The sequence below is a fragment of the Synchiropus splendidus genome, chromosome 4 (assembly GCF_027744825.2).
Source record: "Synchiropus splendidus isolate RoL2022-P1 chromosome 4, RoL_Sspl_1.0, whole genome shotgun sequence".
NCBI classification, from domain to species: Eukaryota; Metazoa; Chordata; class Actinopteri; order Syngnathiformes; family Callionymidae; genus Synchiropus; species Synchiropus splendidus.
In genome coordinates, this window is record NC_071337.1 from 24,580,048 (window position 1) to 24,593,702 (window position 13,655).

The 13,655-nt window shown below is 47.5% G+C and overlaps 1 protein-coding gene across 1 annotated transcript in view; it reads left to right on the top strand.

The window, feature by feature from the left end:
- Window positions 1-1,011: 1,011 nt before the first annotated feature.
- LOC128757289 (thyrotropin-releasing hormone-degrading ectoenzyme-like) overlaps window positions 1,012-13,655 on the top strand; it is a 162,770-nt gene continuing 150,126 nt past the window's right edge. Inside the window, exons 1-2 of the mRNA XM_053862460.1 lie at window positions 1,012-2,860; window positions 11,903-12,147. Of these exons, the coding sequence (XP_053718435.1) occupies window positions 2,363-2,860; window positions 11,903-12,147 (743 nt within the window). The 5' untranslated portion in view covers window positions 1,012-2,362. The remainder of the gene's footprint in view (window positions 2,861-11,902; window positions 12,148-13,655) is intronic.

Here is a 13,655-nt window from a genome sequence, read left to right on the forward strand (position 1 = left end):
ACTTCTGCAACACAAGCATATTTGATTTCTATTGTAGAAAGAATGCCTCGCGTGTGTTCAGCTGTTATATCAGTTATAACAGTTTAGAATACATTTTGGTCTATAAATTTCTTTTTTGACTCCAATTGCTTATTTATACTATGCTTTCACATCTGAGTCCAATGAGACATTAAACTGCATAATTTTCAGTAAAAACACTGGAAGAATTGGGGTGTTTTAAAACTTTTGACCGGTAGTGTATATTGAACAATGAATAGAACAATTTTTAAACCTGAAAATAGTGTTCTGAACAAAGTGTTAGTTCTTTTACAGGAGCAACGTTTTGAACGTGAACCTCCCTCAGCGCTCCCCTGGGATTTTTTTTTTTTTTCCACCTGCCACCACTGATTTAGAGCAGCTGAAACAATACACGTTTGCTAATATAAACAACATTAACTCACATGTCATCTTTATAAGGTTTTTGTTGCTGCATTTCAATAGTGTGCCGGAAACCATGTGGTGTCACAAGAACTCCTGAGTGAGACGCCAATTTGAAGAGGGCTCATCTATTGTATATATATATATATATATATATATATATATATATATATATATATATATATATATATATATATATATATATATATATATATATATATATATATTGAGATTGAGAAGTTCTCTCTGTCAGTTCAAATGTTTGCCCTGGTTCTGGTTGTGGACAATGCAGAGCTCAGTTTCATTCACCAAAAGTTACTGGTCTTGGAAACAGGAAAACTGAGCAGGTGTCCCAAATTCGCTCTCCGTGGTCCTGATCTGCAAACAGCGCAGAAGTGACACACGTGAGCCTCAACTTCAGTCAGCTCGCGTCACTGATCTCAGTCTTCGGTGTGAGACTGCAGCATCAACCGCAGAGCTGCCTTCACCTCCCTCTCTCTCTCTCTCTAGCTCGCGCTCTCTCTGTGAGCGCGTGCTTCCCGCTCGAAGCGGCAGCGGTGGCGCGTGCTCAATCACATCCCGCGAGCGAGCGGACCGACTGAGCAGGCGGCGCCGACTCTTCCTCCTAATCCTCTTCATCTTCCTCTCCCCTTCCTTCGGTGGTTCATCTCCTTCTCCACCGGGCGAGAGAGAGAGAGAGAGAGAGAGAGAGAGGGAGTCGCTCTCTGCAGAGGCAAAAGTTAAAGAGCTTTAATAACGTGGAGCACCGGAGGAGCTGCAGCTCACTGGGATGATCCGCTGCCACGCAGCATTTTCTCTCGGAGGATGTATTGCTTTTAGCGGACCCCTCGACTTACGGACGACTCCTGGCTCTTTCTAGGCGGATGCTCGTAAAAAAAAAAAGTGCTCCTCGTCCGGAAGGATTGTTTCTCCGGGTCCATTCTGAGGGTTTCCTGTCAGTTCCCAAGGACTTCGCCGAATCCCACAGTCCGCGCGGACAGCGACGCCCGCCTCCAGCGGGAGGCTTGTGGTCAAGTTCACCAGAGGAAGAAAGTAACTGAAGGAGAAGATGATCCCCGGATTTTGAAAAGCTTTGCAGACGGTGACCATATTATGGATGTTGTGGGATTTTGAAAGGGATTTTCTGCCTGTAAACCACTTCACCTGGCAGCCTCATGAACAATAACTAGGGATCATTGATAACCTCCTGGGCAAATGATCTGCTCCACAGCCAAATAAACCCTCGTGCTGCTGAAAGATTAACCACTTGGTCCTCTCCGGGGCATATGAAGACGAGCACTCACTGGAAATAAGCCCTTCTTTCAGGGAGGCTAGCAGACAAATTGCTCAAGTGATACTGAACTTATCGTCCCTGCCTTCACTCTAAACTTAAAAAAAAAAAAGCATTGCTCGACGGCGTCTAAATGCTGGGATAGCCTTAACAGTGCACCAGTTCAGGGCTAGTTTTTCTTACTTAATACATTTCATTATCTACTTTCGTCTGAGCAGACGTGTCAGCAGCTCCTGCAGGAGGTCGAGCTACTCAGCTGATTTCTGTATCGGTCTATGGATGAAACGTTTACTGTACAGCCACATCCTTAACAGCATACCTCCTCCTCCTCCTCCTCATCCTGTTCCCTTCTTCCACTCTTGAAATCAAGCCCTGCAGCATTGATCCCACCCCTCCTCGCCGCAAGTATTCAAAATCACATGACCGCCTCTTCCACTCTGCTCGTCACTTTACTGAAAGCATGTTGTGCATGTCCTGATGGAAATTTTCCACCAGTGGCAGCAAAGAGGTCAAAGGTGAGGCGCAACAAAAATAAAAGTGGAGGAGCGGCAGACTTGAGCCACTCCAACTTGGACAGGTAGAAGTGGAGTCTTGCTGAAAGCCCTGGACCAACATCAATGGTTGTTTCTGGATAGCGACATTGTTCGAAGATCAATGGGACTCAACGACAGCAGTCCTGGGGCCATGCGGAACGGCAGAGGTCTCTCAGATCAGTGGGCCGAGTCTGTGGTGGTACGGCCTCGGACGACTGAACGAAACATAACAGTGCACAAGCGCCTGGTGCTGGGCTTCGCTCTCTCCATCCTTACCCTGATTATTGTAACAGCTGTGGCTGTTGTGCTCAGCGTTCGATTTGAGGAATGTGGAGGACCTGAGCGCACTGTGCTGACAGCGGGTGAGTCAGGCACGCGGGTTTCTGGAGGATCAGCAAAGTTAAATGGGAGCAGAGGAGAGAGGAACGGGGAGAGAGGCGATGAGGAGGGGGTCCAGCCATGGAGGAACACTCGGCTCCCCGGCACATTGAGGCCACGGCACTATGACCTCCGGCTTGCCGTCCACATGGACAACTTTACATTCTCGGGAGAAGTCAGCATCGAACTGGAATGCATCAATGCCACCCGATTCATCGTGCTACATGCGGATCGCCTTGAGGTACGGAGGCATGAATGGATTCATTAGCTTTATCTCCCCACATTCTGACTTTTTGGTACGTGAATTACTGACTAGTGCTTATCATGCTTCATCTTCTTAATTTTATGTGGGTAACTCTCATCGTCTAAAGAAATTCAAAGTAAAGCCACTTCTCCTTTTGTAGTCTTCCTAAGTCTAAAACAGATCCACGTCAGTCGTAAAAAATGGCTCTTATTAAAGAGAAGCTTGCTTGCTCTTGAATATATGTGTCACCTAGGGCAGCACAACAGTCTAAGTCGACAAAGTAGTCTTACTCTTCCTGTGTTATTTAAGATGGGGACCATTGGATGACTTAGCAGTTTTACAAACATGTTCGATTAAATTATATCATATATTAATATACATTATATCATATTGAAACTGCTCCGTATGAGTTGAATGCCTTGAAGCCAAAACCACGATGGCTTGTTGTCTACTCTTCAACACTCTCAACAACTAGACTCTCTCATTATGCTTCATTAATGCGTAAAGATATGCTTTATGGTCTGAGCTCTGGGTCTCGGGCAAATCTCTGTAGAATATGTAGGTTGTCCTCGGTTTACTTCAGGGAGGCCGGTTTCCGTCCACAATCCCAAAACATGAAAAAAAACAAAACTATTTAGGTTTGTGAGGTGAGTGTTTTTGCCATTGTTGTGTCGCTATACGTGTCTATGTGTGATGGACTGCTCCAAAGAGAACGTCCGTCGCTGGTCAGGCTGAAGCTGTCAAATATTTTAGTAATTGACTATTCTACCCAATATAAAATGGATAAAACATAATTCAGTGAGTTAAAGTCAAACATGACTTTTTTACCTTGAACGGTGGAAACCACCCATTTGTGTTGCGGTTGACAATACGTATTCCTTCCCTTGTCAAATGTATTAAAGAGAAAGGTTGGCCTCTAAAGTTTTCAAGGAAGCGCCCCGTAATGCACCATAATTGCAAAGTAGAGAAGCAGTAAGAACTGTCCATATTGTCACGAGAGCGAAGGGACGAGGGAGCTAAAGCCACGTAGGAGGACGTGACCAAGACCCAAGTGCGAGTGGTGAAAGGCACTGGAGGCAGGACGGAGTAAAAATTAGATATTTAATAATTAAACAAACAACTGAATCAGAACTGAAAGCGTCACCGAACCGGGAGAAACTAAGCACAAACTGAATATACAATGAACAGAGAATAAACTACAAAAGGGAACAAGAAACACATGGAGACTGGGGAGAAACAAAACACTAAGCTCAGGGCACCAGGGTTAAACAGAGAAATCCAAAAACTAGCTAACAGAACAGGAGAAGCCGAACACAGGAAGAGACACGAGAACCAGGAGTTAAACGAGCTAGCTGCACACAAAACAAGAAGCTTAACAGAGAGGGAGCGAAACGAGAACCGGGAGTTAAAGGAGCTAGCTAGCGCACAGAACAAGACAGAACAAAAAGCCGAACACAGGGAGAGACACGAGAACCAAGGAGTTACCACAGGGAACGAGAAGTCCAAAAAACACCGGAACGAGAGGAATAATCACAGGGACTTCCGGCAAACACAGGGAACAAACAATGGGATCAAAAACGGTCTGGCACACGTTGCTGGAGCCCAGGTGTTCTTGTAGACCAGTCATTAGAGGTTAATCGGCTCCAGCCGTGTGCCAAAGGAAGAGAGGGGAAAAAACCAAAACCAGGATTCGGAGCCTGGAGAGCGGAGTCATGACAGTACCCCCCCCTTAAAGAACACCTCTCGGTGTTCTACCAGTCCTGGATGGACGGTCGTCGTAGACGAGGGGAGGAGGAGGCCCATTGGAGCGACTGGATGAGCCGGGCTGCAGCGACCCGGAAGACAAGCTGGGAATTCGCGGCTGGGGTCTTCGGGAGGACGCGGCGGCGGCTTGGGGGTCACGCTGAAGACGTCGGGAGGCCGCGGCAGCGGCTTGGGAGCCACGCTGGAGACGTCGGGAGGCCGCGGCGGCGGCTTGGGAGCCACGCTGGAGACGTCGGGAGGCCGCGTCGGCTGCTTTGAAGCCACGCTGGAGACGTCGGGAGGCCGCATCGGCTGCTTTGGAGCCACGCTAGAGACGTCGGGAGGCCGCGGCGGCGGCGGTGGCGGCTTGGAAGCCACGCTGGAGACGTAGGGAGGCCGCGGCGGCGGCGGCGGCGGCTTGGAAGCCACGCTGGAGACGTCGGGAAGCCGCGGCGGCGGCTTGGGAGCCCCGCTGGAGACGTCGGGAGGCAGCAGCGGCGGCTTGAGAGCCCCGCTGGTGTCGTCGGGAGGCGGCGGCAGCTTGAGAGCCGTGCAGTAACGTTTGCGAGGCGGCGGCTTCAGAGCGGCGCAGAAGTCCTCGGGAGGCGGACGCTTGAGAGTCGTGCAGGAGTCTTTGGGCGGCGGCGGCTTGGGAGCCCCGCTGGAGTCGTCGGGAGGAGACAGCGGCTTGGGAGCCGCGTAGGGGCCCTCGGGAGGAGACGGCTTGGGAGCCGCGTAGGGGCCCTCGGGAGGAGACGGCTTGGGAGCCGCGTAGGGGCCCTCGGGAGGAGACGGCTTGGGAGCCGCGTAGGGGCCCTCGGGAGGAGACGGCCTGGGAGCCGCGTAGGGGCCCTCGGGAGGAGACGGCCTGGGAGCCGCGTAGGGGCCCTCGGGAGGAGACGGCTTGGGAGCCGCGTAGGGGCCCTCGGGAGGAGACGGCCTGGGAGCCGCGTAGGAGTTTTTGGGAGGCAGCGGCCTGACCAGGGGAGGCGCCGGCTGGAGAGCCGCGCCTGAGACCAGGGGAGGCGCCGGCTGGAGAGCCGCGCCTGAGACCAGGGAAGGCGTCGGCTGGAGAGCCGCGCCTGAGACCAGGGAAGGCGTCGGCTGGAGAGCCGCGCCTGAGACCAGGGAAGGCGTCGGCTGGAGAGCCGCGCCGGAAAACACGGGAGGCGCCGGCTGGAGAGCCGCGCCGGAAAACACGGGAGGCGCCGGCTGGAGAGCCGCGCCGGAAAACACGGGAGGCGCCGGCTGGAGAGCCGCGCCGGAAAACCCGGGAGGCGCCGGCTGGAGAGCCGCGCCGGAAAACACGGGAGGCGCCGGCTGGAGAGCCGCGCCGGAAAACACGGGAGGCGCCGGCTGGAGAGCCGCGCCGGAAAACACGGGAGGCGCCGGCAGGAGAGCCGCGCCGGAAAACACGGGAGGCGCTGGCTGGGGAGGCGCCGGCTGGAGAGCCACTGGCTGGAGGGCCGCTGGCTGGAGGGCCGCGCCGGAGACCACGGGAGGCGCCGTCTGGAGAGCAGCGCCGGAGACCACGGGAGGCGCCGTCTGGAGAGCAGCGCCGGAGACCACAGGAGCCACCGGCTTGAGAGCAGCGCCGGAGACCACAGGAGCCACCGGCTTGAGAGCAGCGCCGGAGACCACAGGAGCCACCGGCTTGAGAGCTGCGCCGGAGACCACGGGAGGCGGCGGCTTGAGAGCCGCGCCGGTGTCCACGGGAGGCGAAGACGGGGAAACACAAGAGTCACGAAAGAAAAAATCACGTACGGGAACAGACAGAATTGGCTCCGACGGAAGAGCAGAAGAAGCAAGCGGAGAACCGGACAGAGCAGAGCGGGAGGAAAGCCGTGCAACCGCCTCAGACATGGAGTCCAACAGCTCAAAAATAGACACCGTCATCCTCTCCATATTGCCTATACTGGTGACCTGAGCGTCTAGCTCGTCCTGCCAGCCCTTCAACACTGCTGGGTCTATTAACATGGCCAGACCGTTATGTCACGAGAGCGAAGGGACGAGGTAGCTAAAGCCACGTAGGAGGATGTGACCAAGACCCAAGTGCGAGTGGTGAAAGGCACTGGAGGCAGGACGGAGTAAAAATTAGATATTTAATAATTAAACAAACAACTGAATCAGAACTGAAAGCGTCACCGAACCGGGAGAAACTAAGCACAAACTGAATATACAATGAACAGAGAATAAACTACAAAAGGGAACAAGAAACACATGGAGACTGGGGAGAAACAAAACACTAAGCTCAGGGCACCAGGGTTAAACAGAGAAATCCAAAAACTAGCTAACAGAACAGGAGAAGCCGAACACAGGAAGAGACACGAGAACCAGGAGTTAAACGAGCTAGCTGCACACAAAACAAGAAGCTTAACAGAGAGGGAGCGAAACGAGAACCGGGAGTTAAAGGAGCTAGCTAGCGCACAGAACAAGACAGAACAAAAAGCCGAACACAGGGAGAGACACGAGAACCAAGGAGTTACCACAGGGAACGAGAAGTCCAAAAAACACCGGAACGAGAGGAATAATCACAGGGACTTCCGGCAAACACAGGGAACAAACAATGGGATCAAAAACGGTCTGGCACACGTTGCTGGAGCCAAGGTGTTCTTGTAGACCAGTCATTAGAGGTTAATCGGCTCCAGCCGTGTGCCAAAGGAAGAGAGGGGAAAAAACCAAAACCAGGATTCGGAGCCTGGAGACCGGAGTCATGACACATATGCTGGTTTAAAGGCACATTAAACTTCAATAGTAGTAATGGTAGTAAAGAGTCTGACATGTAAAGAGGAGGGATGATAAAGATGTGCGGAAGAAGCATGCTACTAAGATGCTGACCTGTCAAAGAAAGCCACTGTTACAATGATCCATTTCATGATTTAGTGTCTCATGAACCTCATGATGTTCTCTACATCCTTTATGCAAAGGGTTGGTCATCATTAAAACGCATCATTCCGTTTCTATCTGATGCTTCTACACTTTGTCTTCAGAGTGAGCTATAAAGGTATTTTTGGACTCAGCTATTTTTAACTTTTTTTTTTTTATACATATTCCAAGTCCACCTTATTTGCATGCATGAGTTCTCTCTGTGCAGCGGAGACAACCCCGCTCTCTAACAAAGCATGTTTATTTCCAGTTTTAGCCTCAGAGATTTCCTTAACCAGGCTAATTATCCGTCAAAGTTGCTGCTTCAGCCCAATTTTCGGAGCTTGTGGTGAGAGAAAGCCTCAGAGAAACGTCTGGGCAACTCTATTTTTCAGACCGGTCATTTTGGCTCATGTGAAAAAGGGATGAATCTGTCGTCCGACGTTGGAGAGGGCCAATTAAGAACCCCGCAGCCCCTGCTTGCAAGAGTGTGTCCTCAGCAACACACTGCGAATTAGAAGGTGTTGTTGGGCAGTGAAAAATGCTTTCCTGAGGTGTCCTCCCAGCTAATGCGACATGAAAACATCATTTGTTAGGATGTTGAAAGGCTAACCGAACAACAATGCGGATGAAAATAGAAGCCGTTGGTAGTTGGAGAAGAAACACTTTTCTCTGAGGCTGAATAAAATGTCAGGAAATGTCATTCAATATTATGTTAAGAGCTAAACAGAAAAGCACTCCAATAGGCCAGTGGGTGTTGTGAATTTGCCTCAGCATTAATAATCACACATAACAAAGAAGTTTTAAAAGGATGCAACTGGCTCTTGTCATAACCTCTACATTTATATCTCCCATGGTTAGTGCAGTGATTTATTCACTTGTTTGTTTTTTCGTCCTTAATGATGAAAGACATATCTGTAAAGCAGGAGGCTGTTCACCTGTGGTATAACATTACTTTATTTCTTCTAAAATTTAATATTGCTGGATTATGGAGGCTGGGCTCCAATGACATGGACATGCAAATAGTAGTAGGGATGGTTTATAAAGGGTTTTAGGTTGGGATGCACCGAACGTTTGGTGGCTGAAAATATTTGGCCAAATAGTGAAAACAAGGCAACATTCAGCTTCGGTGGTGAAGAGGCACTGTAGCCGGATAGTGGTGTGTGGCGTGATCAAACACTGTGCAGTGCTGCCTGAACAATGATTTTCACTTCAAATCAACATCAACGCAACATTAACTTTCTTTGACAAACGTGTAAATACGTTCACAACTATTTATGCAACTTTTTTTTAAACATAGTAAAAATCCTACTGTGACTACAATGGATTTTCGGTGTTTGGCCTCAAATTGTAAATTCAGTGCATTAGACAGCCAGGTAGTTATGATAAGTGGAAAGGTAGTTATGATAAGTGCTATATGAGGTATATTGGTATATGATGCAGAAAAACATTAAATCACCTCCAATGAGACACATTCATTTTAACCGTCTGAGAATTTAAGAATGTGTTTTTTTTTTAAAGCATAAACTTTGCAGGCACAAACCAGCAAATATTCAGTCCGAAGGACAACTGGAAAACATCTCATTCAAGGGGGAGTAAACGGCTGTGGCTGGCAGGGCTACATTAGTGAAATGTGCGTCCCCGTACCACGTACCAAGGCGCTGTCTTCAACCACTGGAACAACCGATCATTTAGCCCAGTGAAATTGTTTTTCAGGTTATTAACTTGCCTTGTGACTGTCGCACCCATTTTGACTCCATCAAGGCTGTAAGAACCAGCGGTCGTCTGTTAATATTCTGCCGTCAGTTTACCATCAAACCTTGTCACGTGTAGCCGCGGCAATGTATTTTTTGATTGCATTTGTTGCAAGATACAAACTTTACATCACAGACTAAAATTTAGCGCCATATACTGTAGCGACCATGTTTGGTTCGCTGCCATGTGCAGCTCACCGGCTCATTGTGAAGGGGGAAAGGCTCAACACGGCACACAGATTTTCTACGGCAGGGGAACAGAGAAACAAAGAAGCAGATGGGAATGTTTTGACTATCACTGTATTGGTGACAATAAAAATGCTAGTTTTTAGTCATGAGAAGTAAATCTCTCTCCAATCGGCAGCGGTCCGTCTCTTTATATGTCTAGCCGAAATGCATGACTTGAGTTCCGCGACCATCAGACTTCAGCCATTCTCAGGTTTCTTTCGTGATTTTTCTGTTAAAAACACGCCATCTAGCGGAAACTATGTACATGCAGCAGGCTGCAATTGGTCATTGTTTTGGTTATCTGAAACAAAAGGCAGAGGTGGGCATATACTGAACGCATACTTTTTAATGGATATCGGCCGATCAAATAAATAAATGAATGAAAAAACACCCTTTAATAGTGTATAAAAGAGAGAAGGTAAACAATAATAGTGATACAGCGACTAGCACTTTAATCAATACACAGACAAAAGCAAGTTAAATAAAATGGAGCTTCAAAACATTGCACAAACTGGTCCATATCTAAATTAAGCCACATGCGTCTCTCAACATCCAGGACCTGGTATGAAATTGCTAGAGCTGAACTGGTCCCCAGAAGAGTGTATATTTTTTCAGGATCCTCTCAGGGAAGGGTGAACCCGATTTTCTTCCTGTCTTAAAAAGTACAAGGCGTCACTCAACCAATTTTTAAATGTGTGTTGGTTGATGCAATTTCCTCAGAATGAGGATTGCACACCGAGCTATCTGGAAAGTCAACACAACAATATTCATCTTTGCCCCTGATGTCTGGGTCGTTGCTGGAGGTCTACCAGACAAAGCGATGTGTGGATATGGAGTTATTTATGACCCAAGAACTTTTGACATTGTGCCCGAGATCAGCTTCCATCTATTGTGAAACAAGTATGGTGCGCTTGGGCATGAATTGCTTTTATCTCAAATGTTTTCTCCATATATCAACAGGCTCTATTAATCCACGCCTTCACAAAAGAACGAACATCCACACAATACTTTATTGGGCGAAGGGTTGCTTTCGCCCGATGATGCAGAAGTTTGTAACGGCTTCATGTGCTGCCAATTCCTGCCCCCTGATTTCCTGTGCATATTCATTTGCATTTCTCTTTTAGGAAATTAGTTTGATTGATTTTCTCTGTCTGTTTTCGTTGTTGAGTTTTCAAAGCATATTAGCAATTTTAATTTCATGAAAACACACGAATGGAATAGAGGTCAAATTCGCAATCAAGTATGGGCAGGTGCTTATTTGCTGGCGGTGCCACATGTGCAGCTTTGAACGTGCTGGTGCATTTTCATATTTGTGTTCAAGCTTTAAGATGACAATAACAACATTGCTCAGTTCATGAAGATGAATCCAATCTGAGCAGTACAGGCCCTCGACTTTGTCACCATAAAATTATTGGAAATTTTTCCTTATCGTGAGCGGAATGATCACGAATATGTCAAGATGTTCCTCACTGGCACGTCATTGACCGTGGTTCCATGCAGTTGGAATCCCACTGATTCTCTATGTATTGGTCATGGTATGGAGCTGCTCTCCTGCAGTCTGCATAGAAACCTGCACACAATTCTCCTGCTGAAGAATCTGGTAAATAGAACATGCCAGCCATTGAGATTATTAGAGAAGGAACCTGGCGCCGTCTGTTCCTATTTAGAATTGTGATTACAGCAGCGACCACCTGTTTGAATTCTAAATTGACCTGTAATGAGATTAAAATGGTAATTTCTGTCTTAAATAAGTCTTTTTTTTTTACCTCAAGACTTTTCTCTGAATCTTAAATCTTTAATCCCAAAGTTAATGAAACTATTTTGCACTCACATTTCCAGCATCTTCCTGAACAGGCTGTTGCGAAACATACTTTGATGCGATAATATTAGAATATCACCTACCTCTTCTTCATTTTGTTGATAATCTTTTTATCGTCAGCAAAGTCCTCCTTGCAGTTGTTGATCCCCACAGGTGCTTCTGCATATTAGGCACGGTGCTGTGTGGGTGAGGTGACTAACCTGACCGTACTCATGAAGTGTTTCATCCGATGGGAACAGTTTTGAGAGGCAGTAAGAGTGAAGTCTTGCCAGATCAGGAACAGCTTCTGTTTCATTTTGGTGTGTCTCCTGTGACTTCTATTCTTGTGAAGAGCAAATTAAATCAATTCCCTTGCCTGTTTATGTGTAAATGGGAAGGTCATTCTGGTACTTGCTATGAGATAGTACAGCTGGTCACTGAGTGGTGCTACAGAAACACATTTCAAACAGAACTGCTGAAATGAATCTGGTCTGGACAGTGGTTTTAGAATATAGCCATGCATGCTTTTAGAGTGAGTAACGCTTCAGCTCATGGGTATCTGACTAGTTCATCGAGGACAGGAAAAACAGCGCTTCCCTTGCTGCAGTTCTTCTACACAATACACCCGCTCATCCCTTCTCCTCTTCCCAGGTGGACAAGGTGTCAGTCACAGCTGAAGGTGGCACCAGCAGCCGTCTGGCCAGCAGGCCTGGGGGCGGATCCATGAGAATCCATCGCCACTTCCCTTTCCCTGCCAATCAGATGTACGTGGTGGTGCTGCATCGCGAGCTGAAGCCAATGAGAGTTTACCGACTGAACGTGAGCTTTGATGCTGCCATAGAAGATGAGCTGCTGGGCTTTTTCCGGAGCTCCTACACCCTGCAGCGAGAGAGACGGTACGTACGCTCATGCAGCAGCACCAGGTGGTTTGACTAGAAAAGGTCAGAGCCTCACATCCTTGACATTGATTAGCTCACACTCTGCGTTGTTACAGTATACTGTATACAGTACACAAGCACCGCACACACACACGCTCAGACACAAATATCCTATATGCCTCCCCTTTTTTCCACATCAGTTTTCCCACCAACGGTGCTGATGGGGAGGCAGCCGTGTGTGCTGATACGCTAATTATTTCATTGGATTGTGCCAACGCAGGCTCCATCTGTGTGTACTGGTGTGTCAACTCCTCATCCTCCACTGTCCAGTTAATTTATGGAGTCGGTCGTTTTTCCCCGGATCTGGGCAGAGGAGAAATGTTGTGACTGCAGTCTGTCAGCCCACCTACTTTAACAGACACAAGATACATTCCACACCTGTCTACTTGAATTAATGAGGTCAAACATAGCTATGAAATACATTCATCATTAAGATGTGAGTTTTGGTGTGCTCCCAAATATAAAGCATAAAGGCAGGTAATGGTTATTAACCAATAAAAGAAAACCAAGCAAAACATAAAATAGACTCAAACTAAACTGAAAGAAAACCATACACTGTTTTAACAGTTGAACATGTTTGAAACAGATTTAGACGCATCACAGCAAATCCATTTTGCTATTTTTTCTCCTGCCACAAAAAAATAAAATAAAATAATGCGACTCATTCAGAGGACTGTGAGTGAGTCGGTGGAGTCATGTTTTCCAGATTCAGTGCTGCCAGACCACAAAGGGACTTTGGTAAAATTTCATTTTAAAACACTATTTGTAGACTTGTCGACATGGTCTGTACGCAGTATACACACCGTATAGACACCAAGGTTAGAGATTTCCATATATAATTTTGAAAATGCTCAAGAATGCAAAGACAAATCTTTTTAAACACATTTTCAAAACGGGGTCCAGAATCAAGACTGATTGATGGTGGCAAAAAAAAAACTTGACCTGACACCTCTGCCTCTACAGCTGCAGCATGGAGCTCCGGGTACTCGCAAACAAGGGTGGAAAGTGCTAGGAATCCAAACATACATTCATTGAAATTATGAATGAACAACATTACAATTTGACTCTGAGAAGTTGTCGCTACAAACCAAGCTCATCAGAGATGTGCGTCAGACTTGTCAAGTTGTGGCAAATGCAAAGGCAGGCGGCGAGACAGGAATCGTATTTTTTACTTTATTTCCACATGCAGGAATCAACTCCCCTGCCCTCAGAGTGAATATATATTCCTCAGCGCCCCTTACGCCTAAACCACCTGGGTGAGAGAACACATCTCTTGATGCTTGCCCCAACTAACATTTTCCTGGACACTGCTCTGTGGCGAACAGTACAATAATACTGTGTGTGCTAATGATGCGTGCAGCCTCATCTACGCACCCAACTGAAACTGGAACCAGGCGATGAAACCGTGACGGACCCTATCCAGTTTTGACATTTATTAAATTAGTGACTATAAAATAATTTTTAAT